The sequence below is a fragment of the Ursus maritimus genome, unplaced genomic scaffold (genome assembly GCF_017311325.1).
Source record: "Ursus maritimus isolate PB19 unplaced genomic scaffold, ASM1731132v1 scaffold_16, whole genome shotgun sequence".
In the NCBI taxonomy this organism is placed as follows: domain Eukaryota; kingdom Metazoa; phylum Chordata; class Mammalia; order Carnivora; family Ursidae; genus Ursus; species Ursus maritimus.
In genome coordinates, this window is record NW_024424008.1 from 52,013,267 (window position 1) to 52,033,606 (window position 20,340).

The 20,340-nt window shown below is 41.3% G+C and overlaps 1 protein-coding gene across 1 annotated transcript in view; it reads left to right on the forward strand.

The window, feature by feature from the left end:
- The window catches only part of CADM1 (cell adhesion molecule 1), a 369,237-nt gene that overhangs the window by 287,996 nt on the left and 60,901 nt on the right, over nucleotides 1-20,340 (forward strand). Inside the window, exons 5-6 of the mRNA XM_040630655.1 lie at nucleotides 15,633-15,779; nucleotides 17,373-17,525. Of these exons, the coding sequence (XP_040486589.1) occupies nucleotides 15,633-15,779; nucleotides 17,373-17,525 (300 nt within the window). The remainder of the gene's footprint in view (nucleotides 1-15,632; nucleotides 15,780-17,372; nucleotides 17,526-20,340) is intronic.

Below are 20,340 nucleotides of genomic sequence, written 5' to 3' on the forward strand. Positions count from 1 at the left end.
TTTACCTGTATTTTGCAGCAAATTGTATCTACTGGGCGCAGAGTGAAAACGCCTGCCGTAATGGGGAGTAGAGCTTTTATTTATTTTTTCCTCCCTTCACATCCTGTAGTTGAATTTCATCACTTACGTGGCAAACCTCTGCAGCCTCTTTGCAGTTTTCATTTTGGACCACTTGCTTTATTTCCCTATTTGTTGTTTTTGTCTCCACCGGCTCACAGAACATTACGGTAACCAGTAAAACCAGAGAAGCAAAAACTCAGCAGGTCCTGCGTGGGAACCGACAAACCCGCTAGGTGGGCACATGCCGGCTAGAGTAGTTTTTGCAGGGGAATGCGGAGTAATCTATTGGCTGTGGTTGCAGTCAGCTAGCTGCTGTGGGAGAGGATTTTTCATCTCCCTACTAGTTGCTCCATGAAACTTGAGGAGGAATGCTACATTCTAGTTCTTGTTGACTTGGAGAATGAGCTACATCAATTTATCTTCATGCAGACTTGAATTTTTTAAAATCCATTCTTAAATGAGAAATTGGTGAAGCCATGTGTCTCCCTGGAGACTGACCTCACTTGGTGTGATTCATGACCTTCTTTATCCATGACTCAGGGATGCAGCAGTTTCCTTGAAACAAGTTGTCTAGGAACACACCCTGTTGTAAGATCTTCTTGGGTAAGCCCAACAGTCTCGTGTTGGTGTACGTGATACCAGGGAGCAATTAGAATTGCTGGACTCCAGGCCAGAGCTCCTCAGACTGTACCAATGAATGATTGGAGTCTCTTGTTAAAATGCAAAATCTCACTCAGTAAGTCTGGTAAGACTTTGAGAATTCTACATTTTTAATAACATCCCAGGGATTTTCAAAACTGCCGGTGTTCCATGCTGAATAGCAAGGCGCTAGTGGGGTTGGTAGTGGGGGATGCACAGGTTTCCTCATATCTTTTGGCGCCAGTGAGTGCTCCGAAAACCCATCTCAGTGGTGAACAGCAGAAGTGATAAGGAGGACGTGTGTACACTTTGTCTTCTAACTCCTTTATAAAGGTTGCTCTGTGCTGGTCTTTCCTTAGACCAGTGAATGTTAACTGGAGTTTAGTTGAGGTGACAAAGGAACACTCAGCCACCCTTGCAGAATTGAAAACCTACTGATGCCAAAGCCCATGTGCCTAACCTCGAATATTCTTGACTCCTCACTCATTCTCACTCATTCCTCCAGCCTCGGCCCTGCTGTCCTCTCTATACTCCCTTCCTGGCTCTTATCAGCCGTGAGTACTCTGGCAGAAGTCTCTTAACTGATCTTGGCTCCAGCCCTTGCCCTGCCTCCACTCCAACCTCCCTCTCCACATAGACGTTATCTTTCAGAACACAGGTGTGATCATATCACCTCCTGGATTAAAATCACTTAATAGCTCCCTATTAATTACAAGATAAAGTGCAAATTCCCTAGCCTGGCATACCATGTCCTTCAATATCTGGACCCAATGACCTTTCCAGAAAGCATCCCTTCCTCTCACTTTTCAGAGCACACTGTACCCTTCCTTTTGTTCTAAACATGTGCCATGATCCTTCTTTAAATTTCTCCTCTTCCCTGCTCTAGGACCCGTACCCCCATCCGGAAGGAGTAGTTCCTCCCTCCTCCAGGTTCCCACAGCACGTTAGAATTCTTGGGCCTTGCCACATCGTGTGGTCACTCTGTGTACATGTATCTGTCTTCCCCCAACATCAGGAACTTCTGGAAACTGGGCTCTTTTCTCCATTGAGCACTGTAGATACAATACTAGGGCCTGTTTCTTTCCAAGAGTCTTGTGAAAATGCCTGAACCACAGAAAAGAGAATTGTTGGTTTCAGAATGAAAGGTACAGTTGGAATTATCATTTCAAAAGCAAAAATATAGAAAACACTTGAAATGTTTAATACAAAATTATATTTAATGTGGGACATGAGTACAACTTAATATATTTTGATGATAGTGCTGAGGGCCTATGTAGGTCTTAAAACAGCCCTTCCTTGGTCCCTTTGTTTAAGAGCTTTCACTGGACCCTTGCTCTGTAAGTGGACACTGAGTTATGCTTTGGGGATACAACAGTGAAGAAGGAGCACAGGTTGGGGGCCACACAACCAATGTGCCAAGTCTCACGCAGCATGAATATTCCAATTGTCCCATCTGGTTCTCAAAATAACCTAGTGAGAGAGGCATTTTTATGCCCATTTTACATGTGGGAAACCTAAGATTTAGAGAGCTAAAGGAACTTTTCCAGGGTCCAGCTAATAAGCAGTGCTAGCACTTGAACCCAGATCGCAGTCAAAAGTAGGAAACCACCCTATATAAACAAACGATCATAGAACTATCCGTGTAACAGGTGCCGAGACCAGGCAAGGCACCATGAGCCAGAAGCCTTGAAGGCTGGGCACAGAGGCATCAGGGTTTTACAGAGAAAGCTAATGACTGGAGCTGGATCCTATAGGACAAGTAAGGATTCCTCTATGGGCAGTTTCCCTGCTTTTATAAATAGAATAGTAATGGGTAGTTTTGATCAAATAATAATAATATAAGAAATTAATGTCAATAACTAGTGTCAGTCACCAAGTTTTTTATTGATTCATTTCCCACATTCAAAGGTCTGTTTTTACCTAAGAACGTCTATTAGTGTCAAAGTGTAATTATTGAACTAAACCAAATACTATTTTGTCTATGCACTTTTCTTTCCTCTAGTGTCACATGAAGGGGAGAAAATCCCACCCCCTCGTGCACAGTAGCACACCACTTAGTTGAAGGTTAGGTTTCCAGAGACCCTCAAACATCCTGGACACACCCGGGAACTCATTAATAAGCAGGAAAGGTCTCAACACCAGTAGCTTTCGCAAAGCTCTTGCACTTAATAATAAAGGAAAGAATTATCTGCAAGAAGTGACAGCCAGCATTGAAGGGAAGCAACAGAGGCCACACACACAAGCCTCAGCGGCCCAGATTCTTTAAGAGAAATGCCTGATATTCCTATGTATTCCATGAATTCATGTGACCTTCTCCGTATAGAAGTACAGGGCAAAGGAAACAGGGAAGTCAACAAGCTCTGTGGAGACTGCTTTTCTTTCATTTCGGTTTAGTTTTAGCATGTAGAGATCCAGTTAACATGGAAAGCTCACTTTTGTGGAATGTTCCATTCCCTCAGGATGCTAGCCAGGGATCTGAGGTATTGACTGTTGAGGTTTTCCACTGAGGATGGTGTGTCACCTGTCACCAGTGACCCTTCACATCCTGTGGACGCAGAGATTGTTCTCAGAACTAGGTATGGCGGTCTAGTTAAATGGGGAAAACCAGAATACAAGGCACGTTTTTTACTCTGTAAACTGAACCTGATTTCAGATGTCCAGTCCTCTGCCTGTTACCCCTGCAGTTCACCTTCTGCTATTCTTACTCGTGATGGGTTTTGTTTGCAATTTAACATACGTGATGAAGATGTTTGAATTCACTCCATGCTTTTTAAAAAGTTGGCTTTTTTTTTTTTTTAAGATTTTATTTATTTATTTGACAGAGAGAGAGACTGCCAGCGAGAGAGGGAACACAAGCAGGGGGAGTGGGAGAGGAAGAAGCAGGCTCATAGCAGAGGAGTCCGATGTGGGGCTCGATCCCAGGACTCTGGGATCACGCCCTGAGCCGAAGGCAGACGCTTAACGACTGAGCCACCCAGGCTAACTAAAAAGTTAACCTTAAAATGAGAAGAATAGTAGCTAAAGCTCTGAAATGGAAAAAATCCCAGCAGATCATGGGCGATCAGAAGAAGATGCTGGTTGTCTAGACAGGGGCTACGTGGAGATGGCGATGATGTTAATGAAGAAGGTGGTGGAGGAGGAGATTATGTTGTTTGTTTAGCAGTTTCGGAGCTTAACAAAAACAGTTAACACGCGTTTCTTCACTTGATCCTTGTAATAAGCCCAGAGAAAGCTACTGTTTACCCTTTTTAAAGTATAAAAATAGACTCAGAGTTTGCCCAATTACACCACCAGTAAGCTCAGAACTCCTGCTCTCCAAGTCCAGTGGTTTCATTTCTCCTCAGATTTCCCCTTAAGAGGGAAGGACAAGGCACATGGCTTTATCACTTGTCTCTAATTTCAATCATTAATCAGCAGCCCCCACTCAGATGATACTAATCAAGTTTTTTTTTTTTATAATGGCGCCAATTTAGATAGAGTGCATATCTGACTCGCACAGGCTTAGAATGGGGGACCCGAGAGTCATGAATAATAGAATCTGGAATTCTTTTGGCCGCTCTCCATATGCAATCCCTTCGTCAAACTCTGACCCGTAAGGAGCTTTCTTATTCACATGCCTCTTTCAGACTCAGCTGGGACCAGCAGCTCAAGAGCCCAGAGGTCGAACAAAACAAAACAAAACAGAAAAGCACACCACTTGCTTTATGACTGACAAATGATAGAGGGAATAACTCACCAATAAGGGCCTTAGTCACGGACCCCGATTTTCCAGCTAAGAAATTGTCATTTCGTATGATAGTCCAAAGCTACTTGGCTTCCTGGTAGGAGATGTAAGTTGAATGTTGCAGCATTATTCAGCATGATGATTATCATGGATTTACAGCTGTTCTTGCACAAACCATATTACACACACTCGGAGTTCTCTCTAGAATGAGAGTCTGAAACCTCGATCCCTCCCGTTGCCTCGTTTTCTGTTTCTGCAATAATGTCAGTTGAAGCTGACATTCTCTCTGAGTCCATATCTGATGTGTTCCAACTGATATCCTCACTTGCTTGTCCTGTCGGCTCTAAGCTTTAAATTTGGAAGGTTTTCAGTGGCTCTTGTTGACAGGAAAAATGAACGATGAGATGTAGAAAGAGACTTGCTATTACAGCCAAATTTTAGTCACGTAGGTTGTCAATACTAATGAACGCCCTTGAAGCAGATAGTGTAAATGCCTGAACTTGCAGTGGGGCAGCCTTTGAGTTCGGATCATTCAGCAGAACAGACATCTTCCCTCTAAATACTGAAGGGCCAGTGTTTAGACTGTGGTTATAGAGCCCATTTGTCCAGGGTCACGATATTGGAACACACGGGTTGCTGGTAGGCTTCACGTTCCCTTATGTGCTAAGAGGATGACTTTAGTTTTATTCCTAAATCGTATCAGTGAGATACGGTAGATTCTTCCAGCACTTCCCCTCTGTGCTTTGGCATCATAAAGCCTCATTAATATCATGTAATTGTTAATAGCACCATATCTAGAGTTAAATAGGCATAGGTTCAGGTATTGGTTCCAGCCACTTAATTAGCTTCCCTAAATCTGTATAATGGGGGTGATACTAAAATGATGAACCCTCCCTAGGATTGTTGAGGGTTAAGTGAGATAATGTAAAAAAGCATAGCGCCTGGCACATAGAAAACATTTTAAAAATATATTAGCTGTTGTTATCATGCTGATGATTAAAATAATACCACCTCCAGGAATAGTGGGAGTTTTCTGGATATTAAAAAAAAATTTTTTAAATAATGAACACTTTCGGAGAAGAAATAATTTGTTTCTCTTGCCTCAGGACTGGGAGAAAAGCAGTCCCTTCCTCCTCTTCCCTGTGTGTAGCGATTATTGTTACATGTTATAGCCTTGTGATTTTAAATATCTTACACTTATTGTTAGTCTTTTGACATCCTGGAGGCAATGTGAAGAAAAAGAGGAGAAGAATCAGCTTTTGGTGAGTTCAAGCGAAAAGTGACCCCCGTTTAATCATGGTACCTCTTATCAAAGGGAAAATGATATTAAATTAGGTGCTTAAAATCCAAGTATGGGGGCGCCTGGGTGGCACAGCGGTTAAGCGTCTGCCTTCGGCTCAGGGCGTGATCCCGGCGTTATGGGTTCGAGCCCCGCATCAGGCTCCTCTGCTATGAGCCTGCTTCTTCCTCTCCCACTCCCTCTGCCTAAGAAAAAAAAATAAAATAAAATAAAATAAAATAAAATCCAAGTATGACAAATAAGGGAACACACGGGCCCTTCCCATTGAGACTTGAGATTGGGGTTCTGAGGAAAGTTTAAAGAACTTTATAGAGGAGCAGTTAGTAACAGCAACTATTGTAAACAGTCTGCATCTCTAATCAGCTTACGACTTAGGGGCATTGACAAGTGTCACTTACAGAAAAGCAGCCACATCCCCATAGCCTTGAAATCCTAGATTTTTCATTTGGTTAGGAAAAAAAGGCAACGTTATATTTTCTTACAGGGTGATAGCTCACCAGAGGCCCCTGCGATGTATAATATTATAAATGGCTTGGCTGCTAATAGGTCTTCTGGGGTGAGAGAGAAGTCCAAGTTGCCTTAAGTCTTTTTAGGAATAATAGAACCTAATACTTGTATCTTCCTTTGCGGTTTCCAAATATATCAGTATGTATTTTGAGTTTTAATCATGTAAATCTTGAGTTATGAATAGCATGTGATTTGGGAGAAGTGGGTAGGTCTACTTGTGAATTATAACTGTCGATTCCCGTTACCCCAGGCCTGAGCTGACTGGGGGACGCAGGAGTGCTACGTTTGTTGGAGGGTGAGCGAGCCCGTGGTTTGTCAGCTTCCAGCTTCTGTCTGCGGGATTTCTCCCTCTTAGAATGAGACTTCCTTCCCCAATAGCCCACGTGCACAGATAGGGGAATTTTCCCCGGCTGGTTCTCACTGTACAAAGGCGGGAATATAATCTCATATTATCAGTTCATTAGCAAAGCGGTTGATGCACAACGTCAGCAGTTGGCCTTCGGCACATTTTGTGTAAGAGAAACAATCTACTTTGAAATGCTGGAACACCACCAGCCTTGAAGTGCTGCTGGAGCAGCGCAGTCTAAAACTGTTCTTTTATTCTTCTTTTGACATAAACGAACATCACAGAATCAGATCCATTGAGAAGATTCTACTTGCTTTGCTAACACAATTAGTTTTCTAAGAAGCCTCTGTCTTCAGATTGTTCTTCTCCAAAGTCCAAGTTGGACGACGGTGGGTTTTGTTTTGCTTTTTAGTGAATATTTTTTTAAGAGCCCCCCTTTCTCCCAAGAGCCTCTAAGCAGATTTAGTAGGCTTAGTAGGACTCTTCGGCAAGGTGATTTGAATGCCATCCTACCAGCGAATAAAGGTGACTTTTCTACTTTGGGGGCTCCTTTTTTAATTCTCACAAACCTGTCCACCTGAGGGAGTTTTTCTTCAGGGTTAGGCTCTCCTCCCTCCAAAAAAAGACACCCTCTTTTTGATCAACAGAAAGCCACAAAACCTGTCCAGCTATGGAAAGGAGTTAATGGAGAAAAAAATCTAGGATTTTCACCTTTCCATGTGAAGAGCCGAAGGATTCAGTGATTATTACTATCTCGTATAGTTTATTTGCATATTCATTTCTTTTACTGCTCTTTTCTTTCTTGTTAAGTGATATTCAGTGGAAAAGCCTGTTCGTCTTTAATGGATGGGTATCACTCCCAATAAACATTCTCATGGAGGGGACTGTACCTCTACATTTTATGGGATCTGGCAGCTTGGACCTTAAGCATCCTAATGGCTTGGCCCCTTTAGTGCCGAGGGCTCTGATTAAAAAGTCCTGTTGAGCTCAGTCCTCTAAAAGCAAAGCAGCTCATGTGACGGTTACAGTTGAAATAGCACAGGCACTGTAACTGCTTTCTTTTGTCCCTGTCTTCCTTGCGAAGACTTTTCACACTTCTAATCAATGTTTCCTTTCACAAAAGAGATTCTCATCCTATATGTAAATACCAGTTGGACTGTGCTTGACCTCGGTTCTTCAGCCCTAATGTTGAAAACCAGTAGACACAAAGGTAAAAACAGCTTGACGGTTATTAGTCTTTCAAGTTAAGACTCAGGTCCCCTTCGGTTTGGCATGGTGTAAGGGATCATTCTCTTAGAAGAGAAAGGCGGAAACAGCTCTTCTTGCAAACGAAGGTACAAGATTGAAGGATTTCATGGGGACGAGAGAAACTTTACATAATTCTTTACAATAACGTTTGTCCTGTTTTAAAACCTGACTGCTTTCCAGTTTCCAAGCTGATGGCAGAATTATCAAAAATCTATTCACTAGGTAAATTTTGTTGGCCTTAGATCCATCAAAAACTAGGCTTGGGGCTGTGGAAGGTAAAATCTGGCAGTGCTGTTCTATACTACCCCTTCCAAAAGGAGCTTCACAATGTAAAGGATTTGCAAGATCTGAGATTTGCAGAAGGACCTTTGTATAACTCGGTGTGGTTGACGTTCAGTTAGACCCTGAGCTGAACGCGTTGTGGCCAACCACCGCCATGAGCATCAATATTCTTGGCTGGTCCTCCTTCATGTGCGTTTTGGAGTTAAAGGTGAAATTCCATCTTTAACCCCCTTGTGGTTGTCTCCGCAGTGATGGATGAACTAGATGTGATTCCCTGCAGACCTTTCAAAGGGTGGATGAAGGATGGAATGTCAGCCTTTTTTTTTTTTTTTAAACCAGGCCTTTTGCTTAATACAGCTTTTAAAATTAATGTCCTTTTTTGAATGCCAAGAAAACAAAGGGTGTTTCTCAGAGTGTGTGCAGCCTGACACAATAGGCCTTAATTGGTGTCAAGGAGATGTTAGGATGAATGGGGAAATGCCCATTTAGCTGATAAGACTGAAAAGTGGAGCCTTGTTATGAGCTGTCATCTCAACGTGTATTTAAACTATAGCAAAACTGAAACATATTTGCCATATAGATCATAATGACTCCAAAGGAGCCATTATACTCTATTATGTAATTACATAATCAAAGCATGCATAGTAATCAGCTTTTGGAATTCAATGCTAATCAAACATACCTATAGTATGTGTTTAAGCTAAAATAGAGAACGTTAATTTGCCATTAGTCAACTAAACAAGAATGTGTATACAGAATATTCATGAATAGCTTAATGTTGTGTCAGATGATATTTTTTGTTTTGTATTCAGGGGAAATCAACAATTTTAATTGAAGAAAAAACCAGCACTGAGGAAGATTACTCTTTAACTTGCCGTTCAAAAATTTGCCTCACCTTTTACTGATTATAAAAGGAGATTAGATTAAATTCAATATTTTTTTTCCTTCCATGAGCTCAAGTGACACAACAGTAATTATATTACAGGGGATTCTTAATAAGATCCTGACCATCTCCATACCATAGGATACAGTGTTCTAAATACTACGTGTAAAGCAAAGCTTTAAAAACAAAAATAAAAGAACCCTTGAGCATATATTGCTTTTGTAATTAGAAACAAATCAGTAAGTGTTATTCAGAAATAGCCAAGAATAGAAATACCTTGGTGGCCCATTGGGAGATGTGGCCTCTACTTTCAGCTGGGCCTTATGCTCGCCCTGTGACTTCGCGTGTTTCTCCTCCCTGAGCTCTAGTATCTTTGTGAAATGAGAGCATTGCTCGTGAGGTTCCTTTCAGTTCTGTTGACCTTTGATTTCATAAGGGTTCTGTGAAAAACAAGGTGACACAAATGAAGTATTTTGGTTGATGTCACATAATCTTGCCCACCTAGTTATTTGTGGAGTCGGTTTAGTTTATTTTAACTCCAAATTTTATGAGCTACAGGGTTCGCTTTGGTAATCATTTGGACCACTGAGTAGACAGTCCTTGGAACATTCAACTTAACTGTTTGGGATAGCAAAACATGGATGGGGATCAAAAAGGTTAGGAGAAGCTTTGTAAACAGCAGACAGATTGAATGCTTTTGATTTTAAATAAATACTCAAGTATTCACAGAAGGTTGAAGTATCGCCTCTCTTTGAAATAAGGAATTATATTTATGTCGAAGTGGTCTTGACTGTAACCTTAATGCACGTTGATGGGCTCATCTTTTTGGACGCTGGTTCTCACTGTCTCTCATCTGCACTTTGGATGACTGAAAACGTTACTGTAATATTTAAGTGGGACTAAACTCTTTCATCAAAAGCCTTCGTGGCTTGAACTTCAAATAATTTATTTTCAAATTACTTTTACTGTAATTCTTATTAATTCAAATAGGTTTCTGATTTGATATAAAATGCTATAAATGCAAGGAACAGTTTAATGAATTGAAAGATAGGATTGAGTCTTTTAAAGGAAATGTACAAAATATGCTGACAATAATTGCTTAGATAGAAATCAAATCTTAATGGCTTTGTTAATGATTTGTAGTGAACACTGTGTTTACGTTGGGGGAACATACGCAGCTAGAAAGATTTTTCCCTCTGGGTTTCAACAGATTCTTAATTTTTTTTTCTTTTCCTGAACCATATTCATTTCTAGTGCTAGCTCTCAGATGTTAGCAGGAGTTGTGGGGCCTCTCTTGGTGGTGGTTTTAATCGGCTCGGGGGTTAAGGGGGGGTTCTTTCAAGTTGGGCACATACCTAACATTATAAAAATGGGGATCCCACAGAAAGAAGGGGGGCAAAGCCATTTGAAATTCTAAGACACAGAGGGCTCACGACCAAAAGAAATAAGATTTTCAAAAACATGTGTTTTTGACTCTTTGAAAAGTCTAAACTTAGATATCTCTTGGAGAGGAAGAATTAATAATCCTGAACCTTTAATTGGTGCAAAATTTCAAGAACTATGGTGGCTGTTTGGCGTTAATGGCTACGTTGATTATTGGCAGGGTTTGTTCATTCTTGGGGGGGGGGTTGTTGTTTTTGTTTTTGTTTTTTGGTTTGACTTTTGCCTGTTTAGACAACCTGACTGTGCTGATTTCATGTTAGGTCCAGTGTTCCATACAGCAGAGGGGAGGGGAGGGGAGGAAAAAAAAAAAAAAGGTTTCCTTAATATGATTTTGCTACTGAAGGAGTAGGTCAGGGGACTCTGTTTGCTCTTTCTCTGGGCAAACTGTCTTCCCAGTTAAGAGTCATCTGTGTTCCTCGGTGTCAGTAAGAGTTTACATAGTTGCCATAGTATAAACCAAATTCTGTTCTAACTATGACTTGCCCTTTTATCTAGACTTGACTGGAGAGACTCCCCCGGTGTAAATGAAGTGCTTTCTTTATTAACAAGCCAGGCAGCGGGGGCGAGCTCCCTGTGCTGGCAAATGGCTGCCATGCACTGGTAATGAAGGCATTCTCTAGGGGCAAAGTGTGCTGAGTGCCGAGAGAAAGAAGCGGTAGTAAACAAGGTGTTTTACAGTCAGGACAGTTTCTCTCTCATCTTGAAGTGTGTAATTGTGTTCTGGATAAATTATGGAAATGAAAAAAAAAAATCAGAAGTTGCTCATTGGGAAATAACCCTCTTTAAAAACAAGTAAATTTTCCAAGGCAGAGCCAATAGAACCTTGGCAGCAGATCCTGAGGTTGGCTGGTTAAAAAGTACAAACTGTATGGGCCAGAGAAAGCTGACAGAACTGGGTTCAAACCCCGGCCCCAGCACTTAGCTGAATTACATTAGGCAATTTACTTGAACTTTTCTGGGTCTCCAGTTCTTAACTTTTAAAGTGGGGGTGTTGAAAACTGCAGGAGTTTGAGAGGGAAACGTGTACAAAGCAACCAGCACAGTGCCTGGCGCTGGAGAAACGTTTGCTCCCTTCCCTGCTTCTCGTTCCAGCTTCTGGCTCCGAGAGCCGCCCCGCCACCGTCTTCGGGCGGCCATATTGTGGATGTAGTACATGCCAGTCGATGCTAGTGTTGTGTGGAGTGCCGCTGAAATAGTTTGTAACCAAGTGAGGTTTCAGGAAAGAATCCATGAGTTAAGCCAGTTGAAGACTGAATAAATAGGGGATTGATGAGCCAGTGGCACCCCCACTCCAGCCCTAACCAACTCAGCTGAAATGGTCTTTACTCATCATAGAAATATTTTTTTTTCCTTTTCTTAGACAATACGCTTTCTCTCTCTTGTAATAAATGTCCTAGCAACTTCTAGTTTACTGCGGGAGACTTGCTCGCCTCTCCAGCGCCAGAGTTGTATTTTTAGAAATTAGGGGGCAAGTTGGAAAGTTCCAGGGAATACAGTTGCTGATATAAATAAAAATCCAGCTTGATTCTGTCTCTTAAACCTCACCCATATACACCAATTAGCAGTCAAAAATGTCTATACATGTCAGACATTGTTCCACCCTTAAAATAAATTACCTTGCTGTTAACAGCCTTATTTAACGGCTGCTGTATATTGTACCTACTTGATTTCTTTGCCCAGAACATGTGCTATTTCTGCCTTGACAGTATATCTGCTAATTGAGTTTTAGAAAATCAGGAAGCTTTTTTAAACGGATTATTTAAGAAAAGTACCCACGTTGCCTGTTTGTACCCTTCTGCTACACATCAAGTTGTGTTCTGTAACAACCTAATTGTCATGATATCTATTTCAAGGGGAAATTTATCAAGTCACAGTGCACCCTTCTGTTTGGAAGAAATATTTGAGGATGTGAACAGAAATTATTTTTACATAAAGGCTTCAGGCAGTTAAGAGTACTGACATACAAATCGTATTTTCATCACTGTCATTCACATTCCGCGCCTCAGATAAATAGGTCATTATTATTGCATTGCGGCCATCCCATGGCGCCTCGAAGCATGGAGCTCTGTTTAATATAACTGCTGTCCAGCTGACCCGTGTAATTTATTGGTGATTTTTACAGTGACATTCTTCGGCCACCACCATCAGCCAAGGCACTTTGATCTCTTTCAGCAAAATACTTCATTATCGCTTGTGATTTTTTAGCATTAGTATTATAACCATGTTAACGTAGCTAGGAACCGTCATTTCCTGAGACATCGGATTTGAGATTGGCTTTCGCAATTTCAAAAAATAATATGGTAATGATGATGATACCACCATGGATTTGCAGAGCACGTTCTGTGCCAGAGCACATGGGGCAAAAACGTGCAGATGGCAAAAATTTTACCTGAATGACTTCATAATAACACACTAAAGTGATCCGATCTTATGTTACCTCATTATAAGTAATAATTAAGAATGTGTAGATTTTTTAATAGACAGAACCCCTCTGATTCTCTTTTATTACCTTAATTGCGCAAAACACAGAATCACGGTCACCTCCTCTTTGTTCCCATCTCCTGTGCAAATGTTTGATAGCCTTAATGTGGGTATGGATGCTATTCAGGAAGAATATACCAGCATTCCGAGGAAGGACTAACACTAAAGGGTATCATTAGTTCCACAGAAAGTATCTTATATTAGGGTCCGGTTGAACTGCAACTGACTTTTAGTTCCAGTACCCCCAAGATGGTGGTCATGATCTGTAAGGCATGGTTGATGTTGAAGGGATTGAGGCCTATCCCTAGGTAGCCTTTCCATGGGTTCCTTTTAGAAATGGAAGATTCTTATTTATGTTGGTAACAGACTTCTTTAGATAGAGTTAATCTCTGCCTACAACCCAGTAGACCCCATTTGGTATTCTAATTGCCTCACAGCAAGTCCCGTGACTTCAGACAGATACAACATGGAATTGTGCGGTTTAATTTTTCCTTAATTTTCTTACTAGATTGGGTTACCCTGAGGAAATAAGGGTATTGTCCTTTCTGTACATACTTTTGCCAGGGCCAGCAAAACCACCTTGAAAAGCTTGCTTGATTGGCAGGAATTCCCCTTTCCTTGTTCTTTTCTCAAATCTGGGAGTACACCGCTCCCTCCAGCTGGCTTCTGAATTCTGTGTTTGTCACAGAAATCTACGGAGGGAAAAATAAGCATTCCTTCATGGGCATGTTGTGGGGTGTGTTTTTTTTGTTGTTTTTTGTTGTTGTTGTTGTTGTTGTTTATCGCTTTTTCTCTTTGTTGATATTCCACAACATTGTTCAGCCCTCTAAGCCTTCACTGCTGGATCAAGTTAGGGAAAATTTACCCTTTCGCTCACTACAAGCCCTGTGTGCCTGCGTTCTCACACCTAGGTTAATTTCCTGTGTCAGAGATCTCAAGGTTGGGTTTCACTCTGGTTGGCTTCTCAAGCACCAAGGATTTTTGTTTGTCTGTGGCTCTGATAATTTTGTCCTTATCCCCTAGTTCCCTCCTTTCTAATCCTCTATCAGAGGCTGGTCTGTTCCCATGTGGATTTGGCTTAAAACCATCTCAGACACCGTTGTCACACTTCCTCATTGTGTCCTGCCAAAAAGGATCCTTCAGCAGAAATAGGATAGCAGGTGGAAATCCTCCATTTACTCTAATTGTGTCTCTGTTTATGCACGCGCTCGTGCCCGCTCTCACGCGCGCGCACGCGATAGTATTTATCTTTGACCTTTGTTTCTAAATGTGACAAAGTTGGGTTTTGGGCTTCTCTTTTGTTTTCATTTGTTTGTTTTGGTAGGGGGAGTGAATGAACCACCCTGATCTATAATTAACCTAGAAAGCTTGGGAAGTGGGACTGGGAGCCTTCATTCTTGTATCCACACTACTCAACACGTGGAGTTGTCTAATAAATGTTGGGATTTGACAACTAGAGAGAGGATGGTGATGATGATGGCAACCACCATTTATTCAGTTTTATAGGAAGCTAGACACTGTGCTAAATGCTTTATATTTATTACCTTCCTCAGTCTTTCCGACAGCTCTCTGAGAGGGCTTTGAATTACTGTCCCCATTTTGCAAATGAGAAACTGGCTCAGGGACTTTAAATATCTTACTTGAGATCACACAGCCAAAAAGCAATCTTTCTCTTCCCCTTCCTGATCGACCATTATACCCATTGCCCATTCTACATGTTCTATTCCATAAGGGAAGATTAGGTATCAGTTTTCACCCACATGGGAGCTTTTGAAACTCCAGGACAGTGCCCTGTATTTCTATATCCCCTCCTGTGCTGGGTGCGAGTAGGACATTCAACAATTACTTCATCTTTAGCTTTTGAATTGAATTCTCCTCTTCTCTACCTGTGCTATAGATCATATGGGACATTTGTGAGGGGCCCTGGCTGCTGTCACTAATCACAGAAGCAACAAAGGAGCGGATCTGGGAATAAGCCTTCTATCAGTGAATCTGAAAGCCTTGACTTTTTGACGAGTTCTGAAAGAGAATGTCTAAATGGCTAGGTGGGGGTGGTCCACAGTAGGGGCATGGTTTGGGACTGCCTGGGGCTGTGGGTGAGTCGTGAAGGCATAAGTTTCTGCGAGCAGAGTAACAAACCAAACTATAAGCCTTCCCAGGATTTTATTGGGATTCCAGAGAGTCCTAGTTGGGTAGGTCCTCACTGCCACGCAGTAAACAGCTGAACTGCCTATACCTTGGGAATGACGACATCGACTAATAAGATGAGATTATTTACTGAGCCCTCCTCCCTACTTCTGTTAAGTAGCCCCTTGAGTTTTCTGTGAGGCGACCAAATAGCTTAGCTCAAGGGCACGTGAGCTGAGGTTGAGTATATGCTTCTCCCCTACTCCACTTGCGAGAGCTGCAGCTTCTTAGAAAAGTCAGGTCTCTGACCTTTCCTTACCTTTTCCAACGCACTGCTCAACTGGTACAAGATACTGGAGGTTGGGACGTTGGCATCATGACTTTTGAGAGCATGTTGATCCCAGGCTTAGTTGCATTTTGCCCCGGGTCTCTCTGGGATTAACGGACTCATTTTGTGGACGGCAGAGGAAGATGGGAGCCACACCGGTGTTGCCCTTGGTGCCCATTTTTTAATACGCGTCTTGTCTCTCGTTCTAACTGAGCCATTAACCAAATTTTAACTGATGGAAATTCTTTTCTCCTTTTTTTTAAGGCAATGGACAGAATTTGTTTACGAAAGACGTGACAGTGATCGAGGGAGAAGTCGCAACCATCAGCTGCCAAGTCAATAAGAGTGACGACTCTGTGATTCAGCTGCTGAATCCCAACAGGCAGACCATTTATTTCAGGGACTTCAGGCGTAAGTTTCCATCTCTGTAACGTTAGGTGGCAACTTTTTCTTTTTCCTACATGTTGTCTTGATAAAGAGATTGCCAAGGCCTCCTTTTCTAAATTTAATGTTAGATGCTTAAAGTTTAGTCAATTCTTCAGACGGAAGAAGAGACATGCAATCATAATCTTTCTACTTAATAGAAACCTTGAATGGTCCCTTTTAAAAGTAAAGCAGTCTTACTTTGCAATAGGAATTGATTGTAGTAATTCAAGGTGAATTGCAATTGAGCCCCAAATACTTAGCTGACACAAACAACTCAAATAGAGTAAGCAAGGAAAATATAATATTCTGAAGGGTAATCTGTTTGGTTTGAAGATAGAAGTTTCCAAGGCAATGCGTGCCTATAAAGACAAAACCAAAATCTCCTATCACCATAGCCTCTGGTACATAGAAGTTACATTTGCTGAAATCTTACCAAAGGTAATATCCCAAAAAGTAATTATCGAAACTTAATTGTATATCCCAGAAGTGGTTCAAATGGACGTCAGAGCTTTAACCGGAGCAAGAATCGGGTCTTTCAAAAAATTGCTCTTTGGGAGCATGGGTGCCTAATCAAAGCGGATGTCGAGGAATGTCCCTTCGCATCTGCTTGTCCCTGTTCTCCCCAACACCCCAGAACATTCGTGAACTAGGGAAAGAGTTGATAAGACTAAGGAACGACTAAGAAGATGAAGGAAGGTAAAAGAAGAGGAGCCAGCCATTCTCAGAGTGAATTTTTATCATTATAAATGAATCTAGCCTTTGCCAGAATTGACATAAGGACTTTAAAAGTGAATATTTGAAATTAATAAAAAGCCCACATACATGACTTTTGTGGTGACTCTGATTTCCTACTTTATCCTCATCCGGTTCTTGTTATGAAGTTGAATGCAGTTAGAAAACTGCAGGCCAGGTCTGAGGCTTCGGAAGGCCTTAGGTCATGGACTTTGGGCAGCTCCACCTCCAGCTGTACCAAATACAAAGGAGCATCCAAGTTAAATTGGATTGTTTTGCTATGAAGATTGTTTTTTAATGACTTCCATTTTGTTTTTGAAATTACTAATAGTGATTTTTGTCTTTATAATTTGCAACTGCTTTTTTATTAAGGCCTCAGATTTGTAGAGACAACTCAAAAACCTGTAGGTCCTACTCCCTGAACTTTCAGTGCCCACAGTGGGGACCCACAGCCTGCACTTTCCTTCTGTTTTCATTTTACTGAACTCTGATAGAAAATCTGAAACAATTTATGAATAAGGGCTGGAAATTGACAGCAAGGAGCGCACGCGTGCATGTGTGTGTGTGTGTGTGTGTGTGTGTTTGCATGCACGCTTACACCCATAGGCCCCCGTGTGTGTCACTTTCCTTCTGGACAAGGAAATTGGTCTACTCGCAGTTATTGCAGAAGCCCAAAATAGTAATTCAAGAAGTATGAAGAAGTACCCAACAGGTGCACAAAGACTTACTCGATTTTTCTTCTCGGTAGTGGCCCTCCGAGTCCCCGAACTTTCTCCTCCCCTAGGGAAGGACAACAGACTGTCTGCTGTCTTCCTCCTGATCACCACCTCTGTGTGTTGTTCACAGCTTTGAAGGACAGCAGGTTTCAGTTGCTGAATTTTTCCAGCAGTGAACTCAAAGTGTCGCTGACAAATGTCTCAATTTCGGATGAAGGAAGATACTTTTGCCAGCTCTACACTGACCCGCCACAGGAAAGTTATACCACAATCACAGTGCTGGGTAAGAAACGTGTGGGGTTGTGTTCTGGGAAACGGAGTGGGGTGGCCCTTACTACCAGATGGCTTCCAGCAGCAAGGAAGAGGTTAATGGTAAATTTTGCTGTTCCAACCTGTTTGAGGAAGAATCACCGCCCATCTTGCTGAATTTTAAAAATAGCCTATTTTACCAAACACTCTAAGGAATGGCAATCAGCAGTCTTTATAGATCCCACCTGCTCTTGGGTTTCAACTCTCAAGCTTCAGAAGCAAAGATCAAGAGAATTTAGAGCCCTCAGATGAATCACTCACCACATGAAATGTCATTGCTTCTAAACAACCAGGATTTTTTTTCCCTTCTGTGCAGGAGAGGAGGAGGTGGGCTACCACCTCTATACCCCGTGGCAGAGCTCGCTTATAAAATCCGTCTAATGATTTTTCCCTCTGAGTTACATCTCATTTAATGTTGCTCGCCGTACCTTTGGCTTTACTTACTGTCTTGTGTATTGCTCATACTCTAGATGATGCTGTAAAAATCACACCCCATGAACACACACTTTGCACAAATTGCAACCTTTGGACGTAAAAGAATTAAGAGCTTCTAGGGAGAGAAGGCTGATAATAAGCAAGGACTGCTGACAGGCTGCTAAGGACACTTGTAGTGAGTTGAATGTCTTCAGTTATGATCACCAGGTTGTGATTTTCAGGAAAATCCCAGTAGCTAAGTTTTCATATTTAGATTTTGATAGAGTCAGCAGATATTCCTGTGTTGAAGGTGGTCCGAATTAGTCACCTTTAGATAAATGTGTACACCAGTACATAACAGCAGCTGATTTGGATTTTTGAAACTGAGTTTTCAAGGACATACACTATAGCGTGAGGCAAGATCTCTGATTTACACCCTCAGAAAGACGATGAATCAAAGTCTATTTGAGGCAGCAGAGTGCAGCTTTTCGATGTAATGATATGAAGATTAAGGAGGAAAGATAAATATGAAGGACGCTTCTGCTTGGTTGTGTGAACATGTATGTATTTATGGATGTACATATAGGGCTGCTGCCTCATTACTCTGTTTAAACACAGCTGTTAAAGGGAAAATATTTCTTCATTCATTAAACTAAAACATGTCCCTAGTGCTTACATACATGTTCTTGATAAGAGGAATACTGATTTTAGGAAGTCCTGTTTCACGTCAGGCCGTGCAATTTCTAACGTGGCCTGTGTTGAACGATAGATGACTTTCAGATGTACGTGTCTGCTTTAATTTTAGCATTAATCCCTATTAGACCTGCAGAAATAATAAAGCATGGAAGGTTTTATTGGGATGACTTATTTTGGCATTTTGCATGTGTGCCTTGAGGTTTTCTGTCCATGTAGTTGTTCAGAAGTATTTGAAAACACTGTTCGTGCAGCCAGTGACTTACTCCAATAAGCAGACTTCAAGCTGACCATCCGCCCACTGACCTGCCATTGGTTATGGTCTTTCCACAAGAGTATCAGCAATGGAATGGAATATTATAGTTTTCAGAGAATTTTTCTACAACACCTTTTAAGTATGACTATCTTTCACAGGAAGAAATGATAAGAAGAGAGATGAGCCCTCTTGCTTGGGTTACAAAGCACATGGTGCAAATCTAGAATCGTAGCCTTTAAAACAGACCCTACTGTTCTGTCTCACAACCTTTGTGTCTTTTAGCCTGGGTTGTTTTCAGTGAAGTCCCAAATGCTGCTGTTTCGAGACTTTTCCATGAAGGTGCACATCTTTTGTTTTCAGGAGTATGTCTGGCCGTGGACAAGCAATGAATGCCCATCAGTTTCCAAAATCTGGTACATTTGTTCATAGACCCACTGGATTGGGCCAGTTTGACTGAATATACCCAGTGCTTGGGAGTCAGCATGACAGCACTAGACTTTTGAGAGGCATTTATGCCTGTAATTCTGTTGGAGGTCTGATTATTCTAGAAGTAATAGGTTCCTGCTTGTATTGTATAGAAGCATTAACTTAAACATACTTGAAAGTAATACCAGTAGATGCTCTTTCTGCAGATATTATGTATTCATTTAATATTCTTTCCATTGAATTGACTCTAGGATTCTTTGACGGAGTGAAATTGTTGTCATCAGTGTTTGAGTCTTTCATATTCCAAAATCTGACAATTTCCACTGATACTCATATATTCAAACCTTTTTCCTAAGGTTTAGAATTTTCAGATATTCTAATGAATGAAGAGTGATCTATTAGCATCTTCATTTCTATCTATGGTTCTCTGAAAAGGACTCCATATATACTTACACAGCTGTCAAACTTCTTGATAGGTTGAAGATGCTCTTTTTAGTGCATGTGTCTATTAGTTGTTTGAAGCATTTAGCAAAAATTTCAGCATGATTATAAGACATAGAGATGGTTATTTGTTAGTTACTATTACGTGTATTATCTGATCTGTGTAAAAACTGAAAACTCGCCGATGATATTTTGCCAGCATTTGGGTGCCTTTGAGGATATCCATTCACTCCTTCCACTTGTGTGAGATCTAGGATTCCCTAGATCGTAATGTAGAACTTTCTTTATACCAGTATTCGTGGAAACTGTGGAACGAGAAAGAGAGTACACCGCTTTAAGATAAATATAGTTACTGATAATAGCAGCTAATATTATTACAGTCCTGTCCTTCTCAGATTAGTGTTCACTCTTAAGATTCCAGGAACAGGAGAACCTAATTACTTCAAAGGGTTTTGGAGTGAGATTTCACATACTGATCAGCTTTAAGACTCCTCTTTTGTTGTAATTAACGTGTGACTCATCTTGATATTGCTGATTTTTTTTAATGTTGTAGGCGTAA